The sequence below is a fragment of the Lissotriton helveticus genome, chromosome 2_1 (genome assembly GCF_964261635.1).
Source record: "Lissotriton helveticus chromosome 2_1, aLisHel1.1, whole genome shotgun sequence".
Taxonomy (NCBI): domain Eukaryota; kingdom Metazoa; phylum Chordata; class Amphibia; order Caudata; family Salamandridae; genus Lissotriton; species Lissotriton helveticus.
This window is the reverse complement of record NC_136059.1, coordinates 1,557,203,589-1,557,230,925: the sequence shown is the minus strand read 5'-3', so window position 1 is coordinate 1,557,230,925 and position 27,337 is coordinate 1,557,203,589. Positions and strand designations below refer to the sequence as shown.

The 27,337-nt window shown below is 46.3% G+C and overlaps 1 protein-coding gene across 1 annotated transcript in view; it reads left to right on the top strand.

The window, feature by feature from the left end:
- Positions 1 to 27,337, top strand: part of GRHPR (glyoxylate and hydroxypyruvate reductase) — a 114,249-nt gene that overhangs the window by 12,070 nt on the left and 74,842 nt on the right. The window contains exon 2 of the mRNA XM_078676525.1: positions 23,973 to 24,103. Within this exon, the coding sequence (XP_078532651.1) occupies positions 23,973 to 24,103 (131 nt within the window). The remainder of the gene's footprint in view (positions 1 to 23,972; positions 24,104 to 27,337) is intronic.

Below are 27,337 nucleotides of genomic sequence, written 5' to 3'. Positions count from 1 at the left end.
CAACACATAGCATACTGATACGAAATCCTCCCCCCAACCAGCCAGATAACTCCTTCATCGTTAAACAGCAGCTGAACAACTTTAAGTCCCCCTTGACCGAAGAAACCACCGCCCTGATGAATTCCATCCATGCAGAAGCTCCCTCAGACCAATGTCTCCACTTTATATACTTCCTTGGAAGAGCCATCATCTCCACCGCGCTCACCTCTATAACCACCTCCACCTTCCTTTCAAGCTGGAAAAATGCAGAACTCGACGCCATCAGCAGCTACAGGCGTATCTCGCTCCTGCCTTTTCCGGCTAAAGTCATTATGAAGGCCATCAATAGCCAAGTCGCAGACCACCTAGAGCTCCATCAACTCCTAGACAGCTCTCAATCAGGCTTTTACGCCAACCATAGCACAGAGACGGCCCACATTGTGGCCACCAATGTCATCCGAAGCATCTGCGACCGAGGAGACACAGCCACACTCCTCCTCATCGATCTTCCTCTGAAGCTTTCGATGTGGTCTCCTACAAGTGCCTCATCAGGAGGCTTCAGCCCATGGATATCTACAGACAGGCCCTCAAGTGGATATCCCTCCTTTTAAAGAAATATATATATATATATATTCTTTTTATTAATTGTAATTAATAATACGGTACAGGTCATGGTGAAGTGGATATCCTTCTTCATGGACAGAACTCAATGAGTTAGACTTTCCCTTCACTCCTACACCTCGGAACCCAAGTAACTAATCTGCGGTGTCCCTCAAGGATCATCGCTCAGTCCAACACTTTTCAACATCTACATGATGCCCCTCGCGAACATAGTACAAAAGGGGGTGGTGATGGACGGAGCATCTGAATCAATCAAACACTCACACCCAGTCAAAAGATCTGGGTTAAATCCATCACCGTTCTTTAGCCCACTCTGCCACCCCAGTTCAGACATGGCTATATGCAAATCAGTCTGACCCTGTGCCTCATGGGAACAGTCCAGCCCGAACTGCCAAGCCATGCCTTCCCTGGACCGGAAACAAGCTTCCAAGGACCGGTTTCTGGCATTCCAGCCGTCTTCAGCCCGGCTTGCTTGAATCCAGTCGCAAAGTGAGCAAGGGACTCATGTCTGAGCATACCCTGCCACACTTATGGCAGCCAAAAGCAGTACAAAAGGGGGTGGTGATGGACGGAGCATCTGAATCAATCAAACACTCACACCCAGTCAAAAGATCTGGGCCCCTCGCGAACATAGTCAGAGCCCATGCCATCAGCATAGTATCCTATGCTGACGACTCACAGCTCATCCTCTCCCTTACCAACTCAACCAGCACTGCCAAAGCAAACTTCGCCTACTGCATGAGCAACCTTACTGCTTGCATGAAAAACAACTTCCTCCAGCTTAACACAGACAACCAAAGTCTTCATCTTCTGCAACAACCACTTCCCCAGGCCTTGGTGGCTCATCGAATTTGACCCCTCCCACCCACCCTTGTGGACCATGCCAAGAACCTCTGGATTATCTTGGACACTGACCTGTCCATGAGCAGATAGATCAAAGCCGTTTCCTCATCATGCTTCCACAAACTACAAATGTTACGCAAGATTTTCAAGTGGATCACACTGAACACCAGAAAAAAAGGCCACCCAGCCTCTTATCACAAGTAGACTTGATTACAGAAACACCCTCTATGTTGGAATACCAGCCATTGAGCTACGCCGACAACAAACCACCCAGAACACCACCGCCAGACTCCTCGTGAACATCCAGCAAAATAACCGCATCTTTCCACACCTCAACAATCTTCACTTGCTCCCAGTACAAGAAAGATGTACGTTCAAGCTACTCACCAACACCTACAAAGCTCTACACAACACTAGTCCAGCTTATCTCAACCACTGCCTCAACTTTTACCAACCCACCAGACACCTTCCGTCTGCGTCCCAGGTAACGGCACACCTCCCTCGCATCAAGAAGACTAGAAGCTGAGGACGCTCCTCCTCGTAATCAGCAGCTAAAACTTGCAACAACCACCCGAAACACCTCAGAACCCCTCCCTCCTTCATGGACTTCCAAAGGAACCTCAAGACAAGGCTCTTCTAGACAAAATGGGCATGATCTCCCCCCCTCCCCTCCCCCACTAATCTAAGCTGCTCAGTACTGGCATAGATATGAGGCTCCTGAATAAAGCACAAGGGGTCTAAATGGCCATGTGGGCTGGGGCATCTAGATCTACAAGAAAAAAATGAAAGGGCCTGTGACGCCTCATCGCTATTACAAACTGGTCTTTCACAGTCCCCTAGTAGAGAACGTCTGAAATTGAAAGGGAAGCAATGGCAGTGAAATAGGGCAGTAAATGGTTGTTATTCCCACTGTTTGCACAATCTGACCTGCACCACATACCCCACCTATATGACTGGAGTTGTACTACCAGCCTGGTACTGGGAACCTTGCAGATTTACTGCTGCATAAACCTTAATTAACAATGCGTGGAAGCTGGGGGGAAAAATATGTTGAGAATAGTGAAAAACATGTCCACCTTTCAATGATGAACTCCCCCCCCCCCCCCCCCCCCTGTGGTAAATATTTTAGTAATTTACCTTGATCGGAATTTCTAAACAATATCAATAAGTTTAAGTATGAAGAGCAGAGTCGGTGGTGGTTCGAATTCAGGGTGTTTATTCAGTATTTTTTTTTATTTTAGGAAATTTGTTAAGCGCACAAATACCCGAGGGTGTCTCGGCGCTGAGTGTCCATTATACTTGTCCATGAGTAATTATTGTTTGAACAGCCAGGTCTTTATATGTTTCGGAAAGAAAGAAAGGAAGTACAGGACTTGATATGGCTTGGAAGACTGTTCCAAAGTTTGGTAGTGGTCACTATAAAGGACCTGTCGCCCCAGGAGACCTTCTTAGTCCTTGGGACCTGCACAAGACCGGCAGTAGAAGATCGGAGGGATCTGACAGGATTGTAGGGACAGAGTGCATCCTTTAAGAAGGCAGGACCTTGAGAGTGAATTGTCTTATATGCAATGCACAGTGCTTTAAATTTAGTTCTTTTTTTAACTGGTAACCAATGAAGCTGTTCAATGGTGCCAGAAATGGAGGTATACTTGGGGGTGGCCGTGATCAATCTGGCCGCCGCATTCTGCACCAACTGTAGCTTTTTTAAAACTCCTTCCTGAGTGTTGACTAAGAGCGCATTACAATAGTCTATGCGAGATATGACTAATGCACTGACCAAAGTTCTGGCCATGCTCATGGGGAGATAAGATAGGAGTTTTTTAATCATTCTCAAGGTGTAAAATGAGGATGATACTACCGTATTAACATGGTGCATAAAAGTGAGTTTAGTGTCTAGTAAAACTCCCAGATTTCTTGCCTTGGTCACTGGGAGAGGGGTGGTCCCAGGGCGGCAGGCCACCAGGTGGGTGACCAAGCTGGGGAAAGATTACCAAACACCATCACCTCCGTTTTGTCAGAGTTAAGCTTCAAGCAATTTGTGGACATCCAGTCACTTATTGCTAGCATTCCCTGATTAAAATTGGAAGCCACTTCATCTCCATTTTTGTTAATGGCTAAGACAATCTGAGTGTCATCAGCGTAAGATGTCACCACCAGGTGATGGGATTTTATGACCCTCGCCAAGTCCGACACATAGATGTTAAATAGTGTCGGACTTAGCGAGGATCCCTGGGGGACACCACAGGGGAGAGCAAAAGGAGGTGAATTGAAATTGCCGAAGGCGACCGATTGGACTCGATCAGTAAGAAAAGAGGAGATAAGATCCTTAGCACCACTTGTGCTCCCTGCTGCTGTGACACGGTCGATCAAAATAGAGTGATCGACCGTGTCAAAAGCTGCCGACAGGTCCAACAAGATAAGCACTGCCGATCCTCCACCGTCAAGTGTCATCCTGATTTCATCCGTAGCCTTAATAAGTGCGGTTTCCGTTCCATGTCCCCTCCGGAAACCAAATTGTGAATTATCCAAACAATTGTTCTGAACTATAAAATCTGATATTTGGATATTCATAATTTTTTCCACAGTTTTAGCGGGGAGAGGAAGGCAGGCTATAGGGCGATAATTAGCGACTATAGAAGGGTCTAGGGAACTCTTCTTGATAAGAGGTTTGATAGTCGCTTTCTTCCAGATGGAAGGAAAGATGTTGGATGAAAACATGGCATCAAATATTTCCGTAAGTTTTGGACCTATGATATCTGGAAAATTCTTGAGAATGGAAGGGGGGCAAGGATCTTCCGGTGAGCCAGAGTTTGTGATACAAATTGAATGAGATACCAGCTCCGACGGAACCTGAGTGAATTTCTGAAAGAGGGGATGGGGAGTTGAGTCAGGCGGGTTGGAACTTGCCCGGGCACGGGACTTGTGATCCTTAGGGGTGGAAGACGGATGTCCAGTACTAGTTGTGTGGGCCTTAAATTGAGTAAAGATATCAATCACTTTCCTTTGAAAGTGATTCGCCAAGGAGTCACAAAGCTGTAGCTATTATGGGAGTGGTTGTCGCTTGACCGGAGAGACGTGTTACTACCTGAAACAGTTGTTTAGTAGAGTCATGTGCAAGATTGATTTGGGTGCTATAAAATTTGCTTTTTTCCGTGATGATAAGTTGCTTGTATTTAAGCATCATGACTTTGTAGCAGGATTTTTGATCTGGGTCGTTTTATCTCGTCTCCATCTACGTTCCTGTCACCTACATTTTTGCTTTTCTTGTCTAAGGGCATCATTGTACCAGGGAGCAGATTTAGAAGCCCTGTTAATAGATTGTTTCTTTAAAGGAACTGTCATATTGACTGTATTTTGTATCCAGTTGGTGTAATTGTTCGCTCCCAACTCAGGATCAGTTACAGTGGGAGGCAAAGAAGTTAATAATGATGATTGAGAGGCAGAAATGTCAATGCTTTTTCAAGCTCTAAATTGATTAGTGGGTGGGGGATTTTTGGCGGGGGGGGGTAGTTATTAGAAGAAAGTCGAAGAGAATGGCCGAGTGATCAGTCCAAGTAAGGGGGAAAACATCCTTCATCGTGAGTGATGTGTTGCTAGAGAAAAGACCGTCCAGAAGGTGGCCCGCAGTATGTGTGGGACCGATAACTAATTGTGGGAGTCCTATTGCATCCAATTCGGATAAAAGAGTCGCGGTGTCAGGGTTGTCCAGCAACTCTAGGTGAAAATTAAAATCGCCCAGAATAGTGTACTGGTTTTCACCTGCCAGTGGTTCTAGTAGAATTGGCAGATTAGCGAGAAATGGACTGCGAGGTCCTGGGGGACGGTAAATAAGTATGCCTTTGAAAGGGGAAGCATGAGGAATGGAAATTGTAAAAGAAATAGCTTCACAGCTTGTGATGGGAACGGCCTCCATTTGAACTATTAGATTGCTACGATATATAATGGCCAGGCCACCTCCTTTTTTAGGATGTGGTCTATCTAATCTAATGTTCGAGAATCCTTCGGGGGTTGCGGTAACAAAGTCAGGTCCACAGGAAAGGTCACCCCAGGTTTCGGTTATAAAAAGGAGATCAAGACAGCGATCCTCACTAAAATTTGAGATTTCATATTTGTCCTTAGGCAGGGAGCGTACGTTTATTAAAGCTGCCACGCAAGGTTTAGGCAGTATTTTCTTCCTGCAAGTGGTGCTTGTTGGTAGGCGACGGTAGTTGTTAGTGACAAAGGAACAACTAGGACAAATGTAAGGAAGAGAGTATGGCTGATTGGCAAGATCAAGGCGCTGGCAATGATGAAGCGAAGTATTTAGTGAGTGAAGAAAGTTGGGTTCATACGCTAGAGTTTTCTCTGGGCCAATTTTAAAGAAACTGGCAGGGGGGTGGCCCTGGGCTTGGTCCAGGCGCGGACGGGCGCAGACGGGCTTGCCTTAGGCGCGCCCGCTGCGCTCGTCCGTTGCGCGTCCGGGAAGTGCACATATTATATCGGAAGGGAGGCGGGGGGCGTGGCCAGATGCAGTGGGCGTCGCCTGTGGTCTGCCGAAATGGCGGCAAGTTTGAAGCCCGCAGCAGCGCTCAAATCGGCTGCGCGGGGATGCCCTGATCGTGGAAGGTAATTGGGAGCGTAAAGAGGGGGTTTACAATTTTGACAAAGTATCACAACAATAACTTTTAAAAGTAGTAAAAACAAGAAAGTGCAAAGTGCAAGCGTGCTCCCGGCTGTGCCTCAGGAGTTCTAATGTCCACTGTCTGTCCGTAACTCGAATTAAGGGAGAGCTCCGTCACCTGAGGAGGATCGGAAGAATCTCTAACTTTATTATCAAAACACATTGTATTTATACCCGGAAAAGAGGAAGGAGCTTCCCTTTAATGCAGGCACGTGTCATATGTTGCAATGAAACAGAAGTCATGACTAGGAAACAAGGTTGCGTCATGAAAGGAGGAAACATGGCAGAGGAGATGAGGCTGCGTCATGATTAGAATGAGGAAGCACAAGAGAAGCAGAAATGTGGAGAAGTAACACTAGGCTGGTTCCTTAGATAAGTAAGAGGTGGTCGTGACAGGATGTCTGTTTGTCGTGTTTCAGCATTCGGGGGCTCTTCTTCTCGGAATTGGTCGTCGTGGTTTAGCAGAACGGGGCCTATTTCTCGGAATCGGCCTGATTATAGGGAAATGGTTATAAATGGGGGGGGGTCTTGTTCTCGGCATCGGCTTGACCGCAGAAATGTACGGTTTGAGTGAGGAAGCTGGTTCTCAGAATTGCCCTGACCATAAGGATGTAACTTTGAATTTTCGGGGAAGGAGAGTGCGTGTGCAACTTTGTGAGCGCGTGATCGGTTCGTGCTTGTGTGCTCGTGTTCCGGCGTGATGGGCTCGGGGACGTGACTGGAAAGGGTGTATGATGGGACATAACCTACGAGAAATAATCATTTTCCACATTCCCTCCTTGTCCCATAATATACCCTTCTAAAATTCTTTTCCTTTTCTAATCCACTTCTATACTCATCAGGCCGTTTACTTGTTCCTGTAACATGATTCTTTCCTTTTCTTTCTTTCTGGACTGGGTTTTGGGAATGCAGGTAGTGGTACAGAAACTACAGAGTGCTGGACCGCACTGAATACAGAGGCAGCAGGTGAAAAGGAAGGCTAGAGCAAGACCTATAACTGTAAGCGCCTTCCATCCCAATGAGGACAGGAGGCCCCAGAGCCAACCCGTCAGGGACCAGGCACCAGTGTCTGCATCTAGTTTCTTGGAAAGTATATGAAGGCGGGAAATAGCAGAATACACAGAAGGTGCATTATCTGGGATAAATATACAGCAGCTGGACCCGATCAGTTCGCATACGCCACCACGGTCCGCCAATATGATGTCTAGGACCATACGGTTCTGTAACGTCATGAGTCTGTCGGCAGCCATCTCAGCGGTGATGTTACTTAATGCACCAGCTGTTTCATTTAGGGCTCCCTGGACTACACGAGTCAGCTGTCTTATGTGGCGGCTGTTGATCATAGGCCCCCAGAATGGGATGACTCCTTTAAAAAAGTCACCGGTCTCTTGGTCCGCTGTATCTTCAGCGTCTATGGCCCCCCTTTGCCGTCTATTAATTACGGTCGGAGGGTCACTGAGATGGTAATCTGCTGGGGCGGTGTAGGTAGGGGGAAGGAGGAATGCAATGTAGCATTTTCCGGACCAGCCTTGAGGTAGCCAAGTGCGTGCGTAAGGTCCACAGATAAAGTAGGTGTTGGGGGCAGTGGCCATCGTTGGGAAATTTGGATCAGGTAGGGTGTATGTCTTGTTACATTCACTATCTCCCATTTTCTGACCCTTGCCCTTTCCTCTTACACAGAATAGGCCCTCATGGGGCACGGCCCATCCTCCCTGTTCTGTCTGTCTCTTCTGGACCTAAAATGTCTCCCTAAAGGAGATAGTGTCATTAAAGAGGGAATAACTGGTGTTTTCACTATTGTCTGCTCGTCCCCATTTTGCTGTAAAAGTTACCATTCTTTCGACGGCTCGTACTGTTTTTGTTTTGATCTCGTTCCAGGTACTAGCGTTCTTGATCTGGGTCTCAGGAATGTTTCTAACAGAGGTGGAAAATATCATAGAGAGTGCATAGGTAGATTCAGCATAGCCAAAAGGGAGAGGAATAAAAGGCATTCCTCCGTGCACGGAATGTGGCATTAAACCACAGACCCAGCAATTGGTCTTGTTAATCACCAATTGATGTTGGTGGAGTGTGGAGATGAACGTGTTATTGAAGAACTCTTTTCTTCTGTTCTTGAGATGTGGGGGAAGATCTACGTGTGAATGCATAGCGGTGTTGTTCAAAGGTGTGGGGGAAGATGGTGGGAAAGCTAGATGAAGGAACCAACCTAGGCAGGCCATGATGCAGAAAATAAGAATCATGATAGAAAGGGAAAAGGAAACTTTGTTCTGTAACAATTTCGCACAATGAGTCTTTATCTTCATGATTTCGGGTGCTTAGTCTGAGTAAAATATGCACCAGTGACCGGACACTTCCCAGCAACCGCTTCACCAAGCGTCCGTCTTGGGCTTAAATAGCCATTTGGCAGGCCGAGGTCAGGTGCAATGTCTCAAGTCTGTTTTGGATAAGATCGCAGCAGCGATTTGTACTCTTCTTTGGGCAAAAGTTCTGGAAGGGGTGAAATAAAGTCTGTTGTTTCAGTGTCTTTAAAGTCTGATGTTTTAGTGTCTCTGGTCTCGGGATCAGCAACAGCGTCCGAAGGAGTTGGTCCGTAGAAGGGTTTACAATGGCTCATGTGGAGCCATCCTTTCCATCCCTCGACTTTGACGGCGGTCCTCGTCGTCAGCAGCACCAGCTTGGGAGACGTCCACCTTCTTTCCAGAGGGCTGGTTCGATCAAAATTTCTGACAAGCACCCATTGGCCAGGCTGAAGGGAGTGCTCGTCGGGCGTGGTCTTGTCTGGAAAAGCTGCAGCCACCTGTGAACGGCAAGAACGTAGTGCAGACATCAAAGAAGACAGGTAATCTGTCAGTACATTTGCATCAATGTCAATTAGCTTTTTAGGAGATGGGACACCCCAGATATTCGGAGGCCTCCCAAACGTGATCTCATAAGGGGACAGACCCGTCCGGGAATGTGCCACCATTCTCATGTAGAAGAGGGCAACCGGAAGGGCTGTAACCCAATCTATTTGCTTGTCAGCGCATGTTTTTGCCAACTTCGTTTTTAATGTCTGGTTATGTCGTTCTACTAGGCCTGCTTGGGGATGTCAGACACAGCGAAATTTACAGGTGTATACTAACAGTAAGGAGACAGCCTCCATCAATTTAGAGGAGAATGGTTGTCCGTTGTCAGAGTATATAACTCTTGGCAACCCATATCGAGGGAAAAATTCCCTTACCAATTGCTTGGCAGTCATCTGGGCACCATAGTCTGGGACAGGATATGCTTCAGTCCATCGGGTTAAGGTACAAACTACTACGAGGACATACTTATGTCCCCGACATCTCTCCATCTGTATGTAGTTCATTTGGAGGACTTAGAAGGGGTGATCTGGAGGATGGAACCCTCCTTGTTCAACTGATATACTTTTCCCTGGATTGAACTGACAGCAAATCATACAGGTTTGTACTTTTTGTTTGGCTGCTGCACGCAGATGCTTGTTGTGCCATATCAAATTCAGACTGTCTAACATTCCTTTCTCTCCTAGATGTGCAGGACCATGGGCAGTATCTTTCATTACGGGAACCATTAGGTCAGGGAGAAACCATTTGGACTTGTTCTTTGTTACCCAACCTTGATCTGTGTGTGAACCTCCCTCTTCCTCCCATTTTCTCTTTTCGGTCTCTGTGGCTTGGTTTTGTATGTCTACTACATCTTTGGTGGGATCGAAAACTGGACAGATAGTTCTAATGGTGGTTTCGGTATTTAGTGTTTTTGTCCTACATCTGTTGGATCAGTAGCCCATAGTGTAACAGGAATTTCTCTTAGTCTGACATCTAGTTCTCGTGTGGTGAAATGACCTTTAAAATCTCGGAGGAATAGTCGGACTCCTTCGGGGGAACAACATATTATAGCACCTAGTTCTTTTAGTGTCTGAATGCCAAGGAGATTTTCGGGACAGGACTTTGTAAGCACCAAATCGGTGGAAGTTGTAAGAGGACCAACTTTAAGTCATATTGGTTCAGAAACTTTGTTGATGACAGGTGTACCAGAAAAACCCAAGGAAATACTATTTGAGCCAGAGAGGGGTACCTTGGGAACTTCGTTGTGCTGCACTGTCGTCCTACTAGCCCCGGTGTCGATCAGAAATTTTGCTTCTTTACCTAGGAGTTTAGCATGTACATAGGGACCCTCTTGGTCAACCAGGACTGGTATCAGTGGACGAATATCGTGTTCCTCCCAGCTGTCTCATGAAATCGTAGGGAATTCAGGATAGGATGACACTGGGTACTGGTAGAGTTGGGTGGCAGGTTTAGCATCAGTTGGAGGAGCTGATGTTGGTCGAGGGGGATAGTTACGAGGTTGTGTCTTCCCAGTGGCAATATTATGTTGTAATACTGGACAGTCACGCACAAAATGACCTGGCTTTTTACAATAATTGCAAGTAACTTTTTCCTGTGACACTTGGGGTTGTTTAGGGGTCTGTTGGATCGTATTAGTTTGTGCTACCAATACCTTCATTTTAGTATCTTTTGTCCTTTTCTTTTCTTGTTCTTGTTCGTCCCTAATTCTATTTTGGTGATATTGGAGCATCTGAAGCGCTTGTGAAGGGGAGCTTGCTTGCCAAGTACTCTCTACTTTCAGTACTCCTTATTTCTGATCGTGGGCAAGACATTTTCTACGAGTTTGGAGACAAATAATCGACTATAGGCGTCTCCACCTGAGGAGAGGCCGCTGTTGATGAGAAAACATTTCTCTAACCTTGTATAATAGTCCCCTATATCCTCATCTGGTTTCTGTTTACATGCAGAGATAGCATCCCAATCTTCTTTCTTAGTGGTCAGTAACTGGGATAGTATTTTAGGGAGAAGGCGAGGGAGTTCCTGAACTAGAGGTCCCAAGCCTTGTCCAGGGTTACGAGTGGTGTCTTATTTCTCTAAATCTGCCCATGTTACCTTTTTCCCTTCAACCTCCAAATCCTTTCCTTTTAGCTTGTCATACGTTCCTTGAGGTAGAAGGACTTTGAGGAGAATATTGAGGTCTTTATAAGTAAAGGAACCCATTTGAAGAATGTCCTTGAATTCCCTATGGAAACCCGAAGGGTCTTTTTCATGAGAAGGGACCATTTTCTTCATCTCTAGTATTTCTAGTTTTGTCAAGGGAGTGTACACAAACGTTTGTTGCAACTTTCCTTCGGAATCTGGAACGGGGTGTACTTCTCGGAGGGGGAACTGTCCTTGGTCATAGTGATGGGGATTTGTATTATAACTGTCTGTAAAGCATTGGATATATCGCTGTCGTAGTTCAAGGAAGATATTAAGGAATTCTTGTCCCCTGGCCACCCACCTCCCTTCTATACAGTCTCGTAAGAGAGGATGTAGCCTTTTTGGTGGGCAACCAGTATCTTCGTACATTGTAATGAGGTGTTGAACCATATAGATGCTAGCTAGCCTTTGAGATGCTAGAGGATCGATAAAAACATTTGAGCAACTATATCAGGGCCATATATGGAGTATTGAGATACCCAATGGGTGCTTGATCTAGCAAGTTCTTTTTCTTGGGTGGTGAGTGGAGGCTCGTCGTCCATCCAATCATCTAGAGCTTCTTGTGTTCGTTGGAACAACCTATCTGTAGGGGCTGACAATTTCTTAGTTTTAAGTTTGAATTGTCCATTATTCTGAGAACTAGGGATACGGGAACGTACTGCACCGTGAAAAGAAGTTCCTTCTTCCCTGTCTTCGTTTGTACTCTCATTCTCGGTTCCTCGGGTAGGGGCATCTTTTCGATGGGAATCAGAAACCTTGCTCGTGAAGAGTGGAATAAAGAGATCTATTTATTTTATTTTATTGTAATTTCCTGCAACTACTGCTTGATCTAGTTGTAGTAAATCATCAGGAACTCTTTTTCCTGCGCTAGCTATCATTCTGATAAAACAAGTGATCATGAATCGTGAGAGGCATTTTCTATGTGCTATGGGTCTATTTTTAATAGCTTCCTGTTATGTTATGTTAAAAAGTTTTATACCGCGCTCGGTCACCAAACGGTTTCATGGCGCTCATAACAGATGCGGGAAGGCGAAGGCGTGTATTACTCAAAAGCAGACTGGAAAAGATAGGTTTTTAACATTTTACGGAATCCATCGTAGGTGGAGCAGTGTCGAAGGGCGGACGGGAAGGAATTCCAGGTCTTAGGGGCACAAAGGGAAAAGCAAGAGCCGCCATGTTTTTTTCGTTTGATTTTTGGGACAACCAGCAAATTGTGGCCAGAAGAGCGAAGGTCTCTGGAGAGAACATAACATTTCAATTTAGAAGAGATAAAAGTGGGGGCGAGGTCAGAGAGGGCTTTGAAAATTGTGCAGCCCAATTTAAAAGTACAGCGCTGAGCTACTGGGAGCCAATGAAGGCTCCGCAGTAGTGGCGAGACATGCTGGTGTCGAGGTTGATGGTAAACCAAGCGGGCTGCCTGATTTTGCACAAGTTGCAGTCTATGAAGAAGGTATGCGGGAATACCGGCATACAGGGTGTTGGCGTAGTCCATTCTCGACGTGACCAGGGCCATGATGACAAGGATCAGTGCGTCTCTAGTAAGAAATCTGCAGATTTTATGTATCCTGCGTCGATGGAAAAAGCAGGATGACGTGACTGCACCGATCTGGGGCCCCATGGATAAGTCACTAGAGATGACCACGCCAAGACTCTTCACAGATTTGACAGGGCAGGGAGGAAGCCCAAGTGAGGGAGGCCAAAAGCTGTCATTCCATGGGTTGGCTACTCCACCCACCAGGACAAGCTCCGTCTTAGTAGGATTCAATTTAAGTTGGCTATGATACATCCATTCCTGTAGGGCTTCTAAATGTTCTCCTGTTCGGAGAGCCTCGTAAATTTTGTTTAGGCAATTGGTGACATTCGGTACATCCCGTATACCTTCTAGAGCCTCTCATAGGCGAAGGGAGATATCTGCTTGTGAACCTTCCCCTGGGGTTGGGTCATAATCGCACTCTAACATAGGTAAAACAGCATCTGAAGTGTCAGGGATTGGTTCCATCTGAATAACTATTCGTCTGGCTGTTATCTGATTAGTATAAGCAGGAGGAGGTTCCATTAAATAGGTGGTGATAAAATCATCGGGTACAGAAGGAACCTTAGGACGTGGAGGTGCCGTAGGGGTACTAGAGTCTGAGCTAACCTCGGACCCTATCTTTGGTGAGAGGACAGGATATATACCCGTCACTGAGGCCGAGACCTCTCTTTTCTTTTGTTCAAAACAAATGTCATCATTCCGATCCTGTAACTTTCTCATCTTACTTTCTTCTGACATTCTCTTTGCTTTCTTCACCTTCCCTTGCTCTTTCTGTTCCCTTCGATGTGCTTCTTTTCGCCATTTATCAACGCTCTGTAACATCGAGGGTCTTGCCTTCTTTTCTCAACACTTTTTCTCGATTGCCATAATACAATTCAAATCCCATGTACCACTCTTTGGCCATCTGATCGCAATGTCTAAATCTTTAGTGTAACCTTCCCAAAGATCCAAATACAAGATGGCACCAATTCCATACTTCGTATACATGAAGTAACCAGGAGTATCCTTCGGGGGGACTGGTACAGATTGTTCCAGTAACCCTTTCCGGGTACCCAGTTTACACAGTTTAGAGAACAAAGGCATTGTATTAGATACAAATAAAATTTACACTTGAAAAAAACTCGATATACTCTGAGTATCAGAGTACAAACATACCGTTTTCTAGAAACCTAGAACCCGTCTTTACCGTGCTCTGAATGATCAGAAGCCGTCTTGACCGTGCTCTGAAAATCAGAACCCGTCTTGATACACCCCCAGCAGTACTCACCGAGGTGCAGAGAACTTGAAGATCTGGACACTTGATTACGCAGCGCTCGTGGACAGGGACTGGTCGGGTTTCGGACGACCTCGGACTCGGCAATCTTCACAGGTTTCGGGCTCTGGGTCGAGACTTCCGCTGTCGTCCTCACCGCCTCGTATGGATGCTCAGATCTTGGTACAGCCTCTCTCGGACACGAAGGAGTTCATGCAGGAACACCCTGTAGTGTGCACGTAGAAGTCCATCGATGTCTTGAAGAGACCGGTTTAGGTCCGCATCACCGGCGTGTGGGGAGAAAGGGAAGCCCCTGTCCGGGCGCCAATTTGCTGTGGTAAATATTTTAGTAATTTACCTTGATCGGAATTTCTAGACAATATCAATAAATTTAAGTATGAAGAGCAGAGTCCGTGGTGGTTCGAATTCAGGGTCTTTATTCAGTAACTCGAGTTAAGGGAGAGCTCCGTCACCTGAGGAGGATCTGAAGAATCTCTAACTTCATTATCAAAACACATTGTATTTATACCCGGAAAAGAGGAAGGAGCTTCCCTTTAATGCAGGCACGTGTCATATGTTGCAATAAAACAGAAGTCATGACTAGGAAACAAGGTTGCGTCATGAAAGGAGGAAACATGGCAGAGGAGATGAGGCTGCGTCATGATTAGAATGAGGAAGCACAAGAGAAGCAGAAATGTGGAGAAGTAACACTAGGCTGGTTCCTTAGATAAGGGAGAGGTGGTCGTGACAGGATGTCTGTTTGTCGTGTTTCAGCATTCGGGGGCTCTTCTTCTCGGAATTGGTCGTCGTGGTTTAGCAGAACGGGGCCTATTTCTCGGAATCGGCCTGATTATAGGGAAATGGTTACAAATGAGGAGGGGTCTTGTTCTTGGCATCGGCTTGACCGCAGAAATGTACGGTTTGAGTGAGGAAGCTGGTTCTCGGAATTGCCCTGACCATAAGGATGTAACTTTGAATTTTCAGGGAAGGAGAGTGCGTGTGCAACTTTGTGAGCGCGTGATCGGTTCGTGCTTGTGTGCTTGTGTGCTTGTGTTCCGGCATGATGGGCTCGGGGACGTGACTGGAAAGGGTGTATGATGGGACATAACCTACGAGAAATAATCATTTTCCACACCCCCCAATGCATTCTTGCCCAAGGACATTGTGCAGGCAGAGACTGGCAAAGAATGTCTGCAAGCAGCTCTGAATTCAGCCAGGGAAACATGATTGACATTCATAGGTCGTCAGCAGCATCTCAGTGCTGAAGCCCAAACAACCCAAAGGCTTTGTGGTGGGTAAGACCTGGACTATGTTTCTCTAAGGGGGCATACTTTGAGGATACGGCACTGTAGTGCCTACCCGGGCTTAATTGTTTAAAATAAAGTGCTGGCCTCTAAAATCATTATTTGGAGCCTGAGTGAAGAGGAATTGTGGGCCAGGCGTCAGGCCGTGCCTTCTTTAATGTCCTGCCACAAGTTGCAGAACCACTACTGACCTGGAGCCCCTGCTGCCTCCTAGTTGATTCTGTAGTCTGCTTGTTGAATAGTAGCGTGCACACCACACCATCCGTGAAGGAGCGCAACAGTACTTCTTTTATTTCCCTTATGGTCTTTGGAAATAGGTCTGCCACTGTACTCTGTAGTGAAGGGTAACTGAAGTGTCTGTCTTTCTGGGTCTCTGAGCATTCATGGAGATAAAAGAAGTACTGATAGGCTGCCTCATGCTGTTTTTGTAGCTTTGTAAATTAATGCAGAATTAGGACCGCAAGGGTATTGTTAAAACGTTGTGGTCACACAAAATAAGTGCTGTGGTACCCAAAGGCGATCATCAACACAATTATAGTTCTGTGCTTGATGAAATGATTCCATGCATCATCCAACTGGCACACTGAGGCCATCAAGGGTGGTCAAAATGAAGGTCTGACTCTGAAGTGTGATACCTAGATGTACGGGTTGAGGCAAAATGTTAGCCGATAGAGTGGTACTGTGAGGCAGGAGGTGCAATGGCCCCAGACCCAGTAATCACTCCGGAAGAATGCTTGATAGCCTCTTGAAAATGAGTGTGGATTTGGGTACCACACTTGTCACCAGATTTTTGGTCATGATAACTAGGGGTCCCAGATTCGCAGTTGTTAACTGGCTACTCCAAAGATGGACAGGTATGGGCTACACATGTGGTCGCTGTTGAAGCCAAGTCAGACCGTGGTACACCATTCTAACGAGGAGAATTTTCAAAGTACTTGGTAACACTTTGTACCAAACACTAAAAAATATGTCCTGTAGGCCTGCAGCAAATGCGGAGGTAGAGGGATTTTGGGAACATTATGAAAACTTTGTATCTAACTACAGCCTGAAGGACAAACTTGGACTGTGCAATATATAGTTTGTATGTTTGCTGCAACAATCCCCATTCCACAACAAAGTGCCCGCCTGTACCCTAGATGTTCGCAGACACCCAGGGGATGAGATTCCCATATCCAGTCAGTGACTACTCACTGAACCAGTGTCCGAGGATACCGAACATCGAAGTAGTCAGCTAAATGAGTGGGCAAGTGAGGATCAGGGTGCCATTTGTCGAGGATTGGACCCATGGATTAGGTGCTGGCACAGAAGAATGTATGTTGTTATCCTGCAGTCTTTTTCCCCGCACGGAACCGCATACCATTACTCCGCAAGTTGGAACAACCACTTGCAGAGGGGTGGCGCTGGATGTTGGAATAATATAATTTACTATTCCAACTCTAGTCTGTGCGGACAATAGGGAAGGTGTTGGATTTTAAATCCAACACCTACCGACCCAGAGAGCAGGAGAATGAGTCACAGAATTTGTAAATGTTCAAACAGGTTGCTGTATATGGAGAAGAGGTGACTGATGCTGGCAACTCTTATGTCTATGGACTGGATCCATCTGAACACTCAGCCCATAGAGCGCACCTGACCAGTGTGAAAGATAGTCCCCAACTGAAGGCGTAGACGATTATCAAATTGGAGGTGGCTGTGCCTAGTGGGAGGACTCCTGCTAATGACTCACATTTGTCTCAGAGAGATGCTTGATACAACAGAGACTTTGGCTAGGTTGGTGTCCAGTTCAGGAGTAGCTCCTGGCGTGTTTACAAATGTAAAGTTTTTGTTTGCAGTTGAAGAGGGATGTAATCTATATAGGCACGTTCGGTGACTTCTGCCCTTGCAGCAGTACATGCCTACACACCTCCCTCCACCTCGCCACACTGGGCACGGATTCCAGGGAGAAGTAAATGGAGGCGATGCTAACTCAGGTGTCGGTCTGCACCCAGAATCCCAGGTGTGCTCACGAGGGGTATTGGGCAGAGCACTGTGATTACTTGGGCTAAGAGGTCCTGTCCTTTAAGACCCATCCCTGTATGCGAAGTCCACATGAATTATGCTATGATTTCACCATGAGGCTTTATTCATTTTATTAGCACTGTATAACAATTCCAAATAAACTTTTTTTTTTTTTAAGGGACGGGTGGCTTTCTAATTCCCAGCTCAGAACTTCCTGGTGATCTTTAAGTGCTAAAAAGCTGTAATGAAGTCTCCAACCTAACATTACGAGAAAGTCGGCCCAGTGACTTTTAGCAGAATGTCCACTTTATTCGAGCTCGTTCTTTCGATTCACGTCCAGAATCGCACAGTTTATTAAAACATGAAATACAGGGTTAGAACTATGGTCTTTGGGATTTACATTTGGATACATGACGACTAAGCAACATAGGACTTTTGAGTCTTCCTTATTTTTGTTCAGGTGTCCTTTCTAGCAACAGAATGTGTACTCTGTGTCCATAGCACAGAGACCGCATTAGTGATGATGGTAGACTGTATCCAAGGTAAGGTTGATCAGTGTGAAGCTGCAATTCTGCTTGTGCTGGCATGGTCTACAGCTTTCTATATGGTCTCTCTTAGTAAGATGGCCGATTGCCTAAGGCACCTAGGTGTGGTGGCAAGACACTCAGCCTTGTGCATAGGGTGCAAGTTTTTTGCTGCGGACAGTTTAGGTTGAAGGCGTTAATTCTTCCGTTTGGGGTCCCCCAGGACTCCTCCCTTAGCCCTACCCTTTTTAATATCTGTGTTTCACTGCTGGCAACTAAGGTCTGTTCCTTTGGTTTTGAAGTTTTATCCTATGCAGATGACACCCAAATCATTGTGTCAGTAACCTACCGTGTGCCTTAAGTAGCAGAGAAGTTAAAAAACTGAATGTTGGGAATTAGTAATTGGGTAAAAGACAATTTTCAGAAATTAAATGCTGATAAAATCAAAGTGTTAGGTTTTTGGAGCACTGTAGTTCATCAGGTTGGAACTCTGGTGATCAGATTCGTGTGACCCTTTACTGACCCTGGTGTCGTCAGCCAAAAATGTAGCCTGGGTTCCTTTTTGACAACTCACTGAACTTCAATCTGCAGGTTAATCGTACTAGCAGCACTTGCTTTTACATCATCAGATCTCTGAAAAAGATCTTCACGTTTATTCCGCCAGAACGCCGCAAATCGGTGGCTGTGGCTTTGGTCTCCTCCCATCTTGATTATATTAATGCTCTGTATCTGGATATCAATAATTCCTCTCTTAACAAGCTCCAGGTCATTCAAAACATGAAGGTGCATCTTGTCCTAGGCACTCCTAAATATCTTCCAGTCAGAAGCGATTGATATTTAAAGTGCTATGCATGGTCTTTATGCAAAAACAACAATTGATGGACAGCATGCTGAACAATCTCAAAGAATCACCCCAGTACAGAGATCTGGGGCTAAATCCAACGTTTTTTTTGCTCACCATGCAATTCCAGTTTAAAACCAGCTGTATGCAAATCAGTCTTAACCCTGTTCCCCATGGGAACATTCCAACCGAACTACCAGGCCAGGTCCTCCCTGGCCCGGAAACAAGCATCCTGGGACCAGTTTCATGCATGGTCTTCCTGGTACTGCACCAAATGCGTCTGAGGCTTTTTTAGACAAAATTTCAGTGGTATGTGCCTAATAGCCCGCTCCGCTCCCCCTATATAAGGAAGATGGAAGTTCCCAAGACTTGCAGAATCAGTTGGAGCGGGCACTCTTATGCTGAGGCAAAAATGTGGCGCACCTTACCTCTGCATATCACATGAATTGAAAATATGTCTGTTTAGGTTGAGCCTAGCGCAGTGCGCATGAGCTCCTCTAGGAGATGACCTTTTGGAATCTGTCTGCACTTTTCAAGCACTCGTGCTTGTGGTGGCATCCACCTTGGGGGAGCGAGCAGCGGTGCACAGGGGCCATCTGTTTCCAATGCACGTGGCCGCGCGGTCGCATTCACTTCCTCTGTTCGTGTGTCTCTGCCGCGCTGTCGCTTTCACTTTCCCTGGTTTACTCTAGGCACGATGTGTTCATTTTTTTTATTTCACTCTTTCTTGTTGTTTGCGTTTTTAAGCAACGCCCTTAATTGCAACGGCCAAGTCCCTTTGAGAGACCCCCTCGCCCCCTCCAGTTTTTCTATCCCACTTAAACCCTGGCTTAATATAACATTTTGTCTCCTGGTCTGTATGCTTAAACAGCAAGAAAATAAACCCTATTTTCTCGTTTCAGAAAATAACTGGAACGCCCTTGAAGATATTTTACCACCGGACTAAACTTGGATGGATTCAAAGCTTTTTAGCGCAGATTACGGCTCTCTAAGCGCGTGCACCCGCAGGCCAGTTCAAATACCCTGCTTCACAATTGATTTACGCTAATAACTGCCAAGCGCTTAATGCACTGTGAAGGCGAGGGTTCTGACGAATTGTTCAGACATCGGTTCCAGGGCTACAGTATGTCTAATGGCTGCCAGGCTGAGACAGCAGCTGCCTTTCATCGACTGACAGCTCAACCTGACAGTAATTTGAAGATGTGGCTCTCCGCCTTTTATTGACTTTTCATGTAAATGTTCTGCATGTGTTGATGAAAGGACCTGTGATTGAGACTAAAGGCAGTGTCCTTCCTTCGGGACGTAACCTCACAATAGACGATTTATGTTTATTTTTACTGCCTCTATCTCCATCCTTTCCAGAAACCACCTCTACCCGGGTAGCCTAATCGGACATGACTGTCCTCTCGCTTCCTTGTAAACCCGCTCGTAGTCTTGTGACAGGCACTCTACTGTAAAAGCTGCGATGGAATCAAAGACCGAGAGGTCAACGTTGCAACAGGTTTCAGCTGAATTTGCATTTCTTTATCCCTCTAACAAGACAACTATCTTCCAGTTGAGAAGGCGGGCTTAATACTACACTGGGATTTAAGTGGGATGAAAAAACTGGGGGGGGGGGGGTGGGGGGGGGTCTCACAAAGGGGCGTGGCCAATGTAAATAAGGGTGTGGCTTAAAAACATGTAAGCTAAAAATCTGTGCTTTGCTCAGTGTGCTGAACGACTTTATTTTGCTGTTTCGGACATCCAGATATATGATACAACAAGTAACAATCTACCTACAACAAGCTAGGACTATTGGCTTTGTCAATGGTTGTTAGTTGCATAAGATAAGCAGCAACTACGGCTATTATATAATATTGAAAAAGCTTCCACTGAAAGCCCTGGTGACACCACGACAATGTTGCTGTTCCTGAGTTTCAAAAAGAGGCAGGAAATCCAGAGAGAAAATTACCCTCTTTAAAGGATTTCCATTCCCCCAAAAAAGCGTTATGCCCTAACTTCTCCACTAGTGAGAAGTGAGAAGTGTGAACACAGGCACATCTATGTGCCTGCTGTCCCTGCAGTTCAGAAAAAAAGCAGACCAACTGTGCCAGGGCATAAAATGGAGCCCGCTAGAGACCCGTTTCGAGGCCCCCTTTAAATAAAATGCTCAGTACCGGTGAGACACGGCCCACTTAAAGCCATGATCCTACAGTAAATATGTTAATGACCAGGTGAATAAAGGTGGACACATCACTCACAAGGCAATATTAATGGAGTCTGGTACCTTAATGTTGCTCCCTGGGAAGGGCTATCGTCTTTTTAGGTCTAGCTTGTCACTACTACTATCTGCTGATGCAAATGTTTCTTTAATGCATACATAGACTGGACTTTGGCTCCGCCCTTCAGATGAATTACCCTCACCTCATAATATTGATGGTTTCATGTAGGATTCTGCATGTAATGAATGAGGCACTATTTTACATCTCAAAAGTACTCTGAATCCTCACCATTTTTTTTTGTCTCGTAGATGCAATGTTTAAGAAAAGCGATCGTATAAGGTTTTTTTCTTTACTGCAGTAGACTTTTTTTAGGTCTAGCCTAGCTGTAGCACGCATGCGCTGCTCACTGCGAGCCATGCAGTAGTCGAGTATGCTGTGGAAGCCTCCCCTTCTCTCTGCCCATATTTATGATTGGCTAGTGTCATTGCCCTTGGTAAATGCTGGCCTCCGAATGATAATGAGGCTTGTTAGTCCCTCCTTGTTTTCTCTGTCCCCCCCACAAGTTTTGAAATACGTGTATTTTAGGTCACCACCATTCAGAGGGGGCAGCATTGCCAAGAATTGCTATAGTGTCTGTATATTAGTGTATTTATTATGTGTTATAATATCATTGCATTGCTACAAACGTATAAAATCCAAAAGGCGAGACCTATTGGCTATTCCAATGCTTGTTTTCGTAAGCATCTGAAACCCTTGCTTTTCTCATCCTAGCCCCTGGTGCAGTGCAGACTGTTTCCTTTTGTTTCCTTGTTTAGTGTGTATGCTTTAGAATGTTTTAGCGCCTTGACACCTTCAGATATAGGCTCCCTTTAGAAATTTTCTTTTCATTTCATGCTCAGCTTCCCTGGAAATATCCTGGTTTGGATCCCATTTTCTCTAAGTTCTCTGTTAATTGTTCAAGCTATACCTCTTTAACTTCACCCTTGAGTATTGGTATTGTTTGATCAATTTTGGTGACTCTTGCCCGTTTGCTGTAAATCCAATCTCAAAAGATCAACCTCTGTGTTTACGGCATCGATTTTGGACTTGAGCATGGTCTTGTTGTCTCGTACTGCTGCAATTATGTTTCTCAATGTATGCTCAGATTCTTCCTTGGACTCCAGGATCTCTGCTGGTCCATGCTATTCAGCTTCCGCAGTACCTTCTTCCCTGCCCCTGTGACGCAAGCATGCATATCAGTCTATCTTAATCTGCTAGGTCGATTTCTGGCCTTATCTATGAGACCAGGGTTGAATTGCACAATTTAACCCCTTCCACGCGGGGCTAATTTCCCCGCGGTGCGGGAGGGAGGGGCCACGCACGGCGCCGCGGTGCTCGTGACAAGCCCTGCTCGTCATGCTGCACAGTGGAGCTGTGCTCATGACGAGCTGGGCTCGTCACGACTCCACCCACACCTTTAGAACGCCTGCACAGGCGGGGAATTAGCCCCGCGTGGGCAGTCCGCGCCAGTTATGATGAGCTCAGCTCGTCAGGAGCACAGCTCGACTGTGCCTCATGACGAGCTGAGCTCGTCATAAGCATGCAAGGGGTTAAAGTAGATAGTGTATACCAATGGAACATTTGAAGAAACCCGTCGGAGGATGAAGTATCAAAGGTTAATTTGGAGGGGTTGAACTGGTAAGAGGAGATCAAGAGCATTGCTAAATTCCACTCTCGTGATCTATTTCCATCTTATATATGCCAGTCTCTCACCAAATACTTGTAATGATACAGCTTAATCTTCGTATGGTAGTCATTCCTTGCCCTGCCTCTGCACTGTGTAATTAAATCACTTGTAGAGTTCACATGTTTTTGTTCCTCCAAGCATCCTACCTATACAAAGTCAATATATGTTTGTTATTTTGTTAACATTCACAATATTTAAAATATGTCCTCAGCCTCAAGTTAAATTGCAGCCACAGCTCAACTGCTTGCTTAAAGCTGATGTCTGCCCTCATCCATGGTTGGCAGCTGCTCCATTCATCTGCCATATAAACAAACAGTGGTTCCTGTGGACAAATGCAATTAGTAAACAATAATCATAAGCACAATGGCAACAGAAATGAACAGGGGTAAGGTGGATGTCAGTGAGAGATCAGACCATATACTGCAGGATACTTGTAAATTCAAATGTTTGTATACCTAAATCTTCACATTTACTCTGAAATAAAGTGCATGGTGTCCCCAGTGAAACTACATAACAATTTGTGACATTAAAAAATGGTTTCCAAAGTTGCAAAGTCGACCATAACGATGGTATCACATGATCACAGCCTTTTAGTACAGTAATAGAGGCTGGTAAATGGTTCGCTTTGGGTTGTTATGTAGGTTCCATGTTCACTGGGGACACCATGCATTTGTCAGAGTAAATGTACTATGTACCCTGGTTCCATCTGAGTAGGGTGTCCCTTGTTTCCTTTACAGAACCATCCATCTGCCATGGCTGCAGAAGAATTTACTCCGCAGTCCTTGCTGAAGGCTGACTGCCATATTTAGAGAGCTATGCCAGACAGGCAGAGATCTCTCTATACCTTCAGCCGATCCGCTTTCATGGCGGCTACATTGAAACAACTGAAAGTTTGCTGAGCTGCTGCCATGTTTAATGCTGCCACTGAGTAAAGGTTTTATGTTCTTCCAAAACAAAAAAATAAAAGTCCCTGACATGCAGGGAGTTTTCTACCAGCTTCCTGGTGCAATTATTTTGCTTCCCTGTTTGGGACCCCCAGGCTTTCACTGGCGGTCTTCAACAGAGAAAAAAGTACACCAGGATGTCTACCCTAGATAGGGTCTAAGGTCCTTTGACCAATGGCCTCTTATGTCAGTAGGCTTGCAATTCAAGGTGGAGAATCATGACAAAAGCATGGTGGCTCACCTGATTCTAAAAAGAATGAGCAGACCACCGGTTCGGCAGAGAAAATATGCCACCACTTTTGTGATGGAGTGCCCTGTCTGTCAAACTCTAAATCCGCCCCAAAATACCTAAACCATAAGTTTTGTCTCATGACGACCCATCTGTGCCCTAGTTTACTGAATGGTTTTACAGGTACCTACAGAACATTTATTAGTTAATGACCTAAGTATATATGTGATCTGTTGGGGTTTCTGGCAATCCTTGTGATTTAGGGTTTTATTTTGCATTTTCTTTCTAGCTGCAGTATACAACAGTGGGACTCGGATGACCCCATACCCAGGGCTGAGCTGCTGAAGGGGGTTGTTGGCGCCCATGGGCTCCTCTGCCTTTTATCTGAAAAAGTCGATAAAGAACTACTGGACGCTGCAGGTGGGTAAAGCATCCTGTTGAACCATTGAGCATGACTTGCTGTAGCCTCCTTTCTCCCACAGAGGAATATCTTATATAGGCAATATCAGATGCAAACGCCTGTCTTTGTTCACAGTTTGCCTAAAACACACTAAAGTCATGGAAGGAGTGCTTGCAAATAGTTTAACCAGTGGTAGTATTCCAGTCGATCGTTTTTTTGCCCACCGTGACACCTCCGATCAGACCTAGCCATATGCAGATTAGCCTTGACCCTGCTCCACTGGGAACAGTCCAGGCCCCACTGCCAAGCCAGGTCCTCTCTGAACCAGAACACAAACGATTGCCTGTGGATGGACTGTTTCAAAAATTCCTCTCATTGCCTTTTGTGTGCTAGCTGTTTGCATAAAACCTGCGGACCTCCATTCATATTTCCCCTTCCTAACTGCATGCTAAAGAATACCACCAAAGTGATTCAAGAATGTTTTGTCGTGTTGCGCACCTGTGCATAGTGCATAATCCTAGCACAGTAATGAAAGATCCACTATAACAAATATTAATGATCTGAGATGTTGAAAAACTGCTTGCATCATTATTTGAATCATTCGTGACCGCTTTTACTGATGCGTAAATTACCAGTAACTGTTATGAGATGAGAACAAGCTGCATCTTTTCCACCATAAAACTGTTTTCTTTCCAAAGCTGCCTTTCAGCACATCACTCCTTCCCTTCCTTCAATCCCTCCACCTTTCCTTTCACTCATCTGTCATTTCAGCTCACTGAGGATAGATTGGCATAATGAGCTGTTTTTTTTGTTGTTTTTTTTTGGTCCTCATTTACCACCATGGATTCAAGTGTAGCCGCAATCGGCAGTACGCTTCTGTCACAGGTTATAAGCCTGGCAGGGCATGGTTATACGAAACAACCAGAAGCCATATACCCTCAGAAGGGCCGTACCGTTAGAGAACCACACATAGAATCTCATAAGCGAGTAAACACCACATGCTCAGCCAAGACCAAATGGAAATACAACCATTGAGACCCAAACCTCCAGATGGAACATGCTTTGTGGGTTCGATAGAACCACTGGTGTATAATCATAGGACCGGGGAAAAAAACCCACAAAAAAAAAACCCCGTCCAACTCAATGGCCCCAAGACAGCTGATGCCAAAATGCTCTTTTAACCTGACTACCAGATCTTGCAAGGTCTAATCTAGAACCTTGCAAGACAGAAAGCTGCCAATCCATAAATGAAGGGGGAGCAGGGTCCTTCCATCTTCTACAGATCTCCCTACGGGCAAGTAGGATGGAATAGAACAATAAGCTCTTTGCTTGCCCCTGAACATCGGCAGAAACCCTAAAGATGACATGTGGGAGATCCAGGTTTATTTGCTTCCCTAATGATGCGGAAAGTATGTGACTTATAGCATCCCAAAAAGAAGCAAGGCAGGGACATTCGAAAAACATGTGGGCGTCCGATGCCGCAGGCAAACCACACTTGGCACAGACTACAGGATTCCCTTGTGAGATTTTTGTAAGTCTGAGAGGGGAATAATATGCCCTATGAAGCGTGAACAAGTGGTTTCTACGCAACCAAGCAGGTTTAACAATGTCCCATAAAACTTTGCACGATGTATTCCATAGAACATCCAGATCTCCACCCACTATGGTAGATCCCCAAAGTTGGTCTGGTAGTAAAAAATCACCATCCACTTCCTCCGAGATAGACGTATACCAGAGGGAAACTTCCTTTTTAACCGGTGGAGTAACTACCAGTTGGGATATCAGGGGGCTGTGACCTCCAATAGGAGAGCTATTTGCCAAACACGGCCGTGCAAGAAATGACTGAGTCCAACCCACCATCTGCATATACTTGAACCTCGAAAAATGTGGCCCAATCCTTCCTCTCAGGCACTCCCATGACAGGTGTTGGACCGGGCCCTTCTGGCAGGTCCACCCCTGGAATTTGGCTTGTTATATGTGACCTGGGAATGGTGATTCCCACTCTGAGTGCGTGTACATGAGAGAAGCCTGCCCTCCCATAGGAATGCATGGGGAATGTGTGTGTCCCCGATAGATCCTGGTGCGTGGGGAGTACATGCCCGAGTCTGGTATGTATGGATTCGTGTGATTGAATGCTTCAAGATGATGTATGCGGCTTGTGTGTGTCTAGAAGGGAAGTGCCACTTCTAGACATGGGTGTGTGTGTGCAGTGGGTGTGCTGACGCGTGATTGGCTGAAGCCGGCTGGGGAGCCTGGCTCCAGGAGTCTGTGTGGGTCTGCCCCGGTGGTGAATGGAGAGATTAGCATGCTGATGTGAGGGAGGAGCTGTGCCTGTATCCTGTATGGGGCTGGGCTTTCACCCACAATGCTGGCTCCACCCCCCTGGGGTGCGTCTGATGACCGAGCCTGCCTGATGAATGAAAGGGGTGGTTGGGGAAAACAAGATACTCCCAGAACCAGCTGCGACTGGTTTCTCCCCCACCCAGCACCTTTAGACAAAGGATTTGCATGTGTAAAAAGAGGCTGTGACCTCTTCTCAAATGTTCTTGTTCCCACTTGAATCTGCCAGGAGCTGTTGCTGCTTGGGCCCAGGGTTGGCTTGCCTCCCTGGGCCCTGCCCTTCTCCTGGACTTCTGATGGCCTTTTCCCCTCTAGGAGCTGCCCTGCTCCCCTTGAGTTCCTAGACTCATTCTGGACCTTGCTGCTTCTTTGACCCCTAGCGCTTGGGAGCGCTCTACTTTCATTTATGGCGCTGGGAGCGCTGTAGCCTGACGTAGCGCTTGGGAGCGCTTCATTCCGGTGGCCAGCACTGGGAGCAGTTGCCTCCACCAGCCGGCGCCACCTGGCCTTTTTCCCCGTTCGTGAGAAGGGCCCCGAGCCCCAGCGAGTGCCTACCTCGCTGACCCCCCTGTTCGCCATTTCGACGAGGGAGCCTGGCCCTCGCTATCCCCCTGAATCACCACCGCTGGCCCGGACCCTTCCTGACGTCTGCCCCGGGCCGCGCTGAGATTGGCTGCCGGCTCGGGATCCCTGAGTGACGTACCTCCCTGGGCCGCGCTCTGTTTGACTGCCGGCCCGAGGACTCCGGAGACCGGCCCGCGAAAGCAGAGAGAAGCAGGTAGCGGCGGGAGCCTACTCCGCGCTCCTGCGTGATGCCGCCGACCTTCCCCCGGGGCCCCCGAGTGTGAGGGGGAGCCCCAGAGAGCGAGAGGGGGCCGGCGGAGCCGAAGCAAGCAGTGCACCCGACCGGTGAG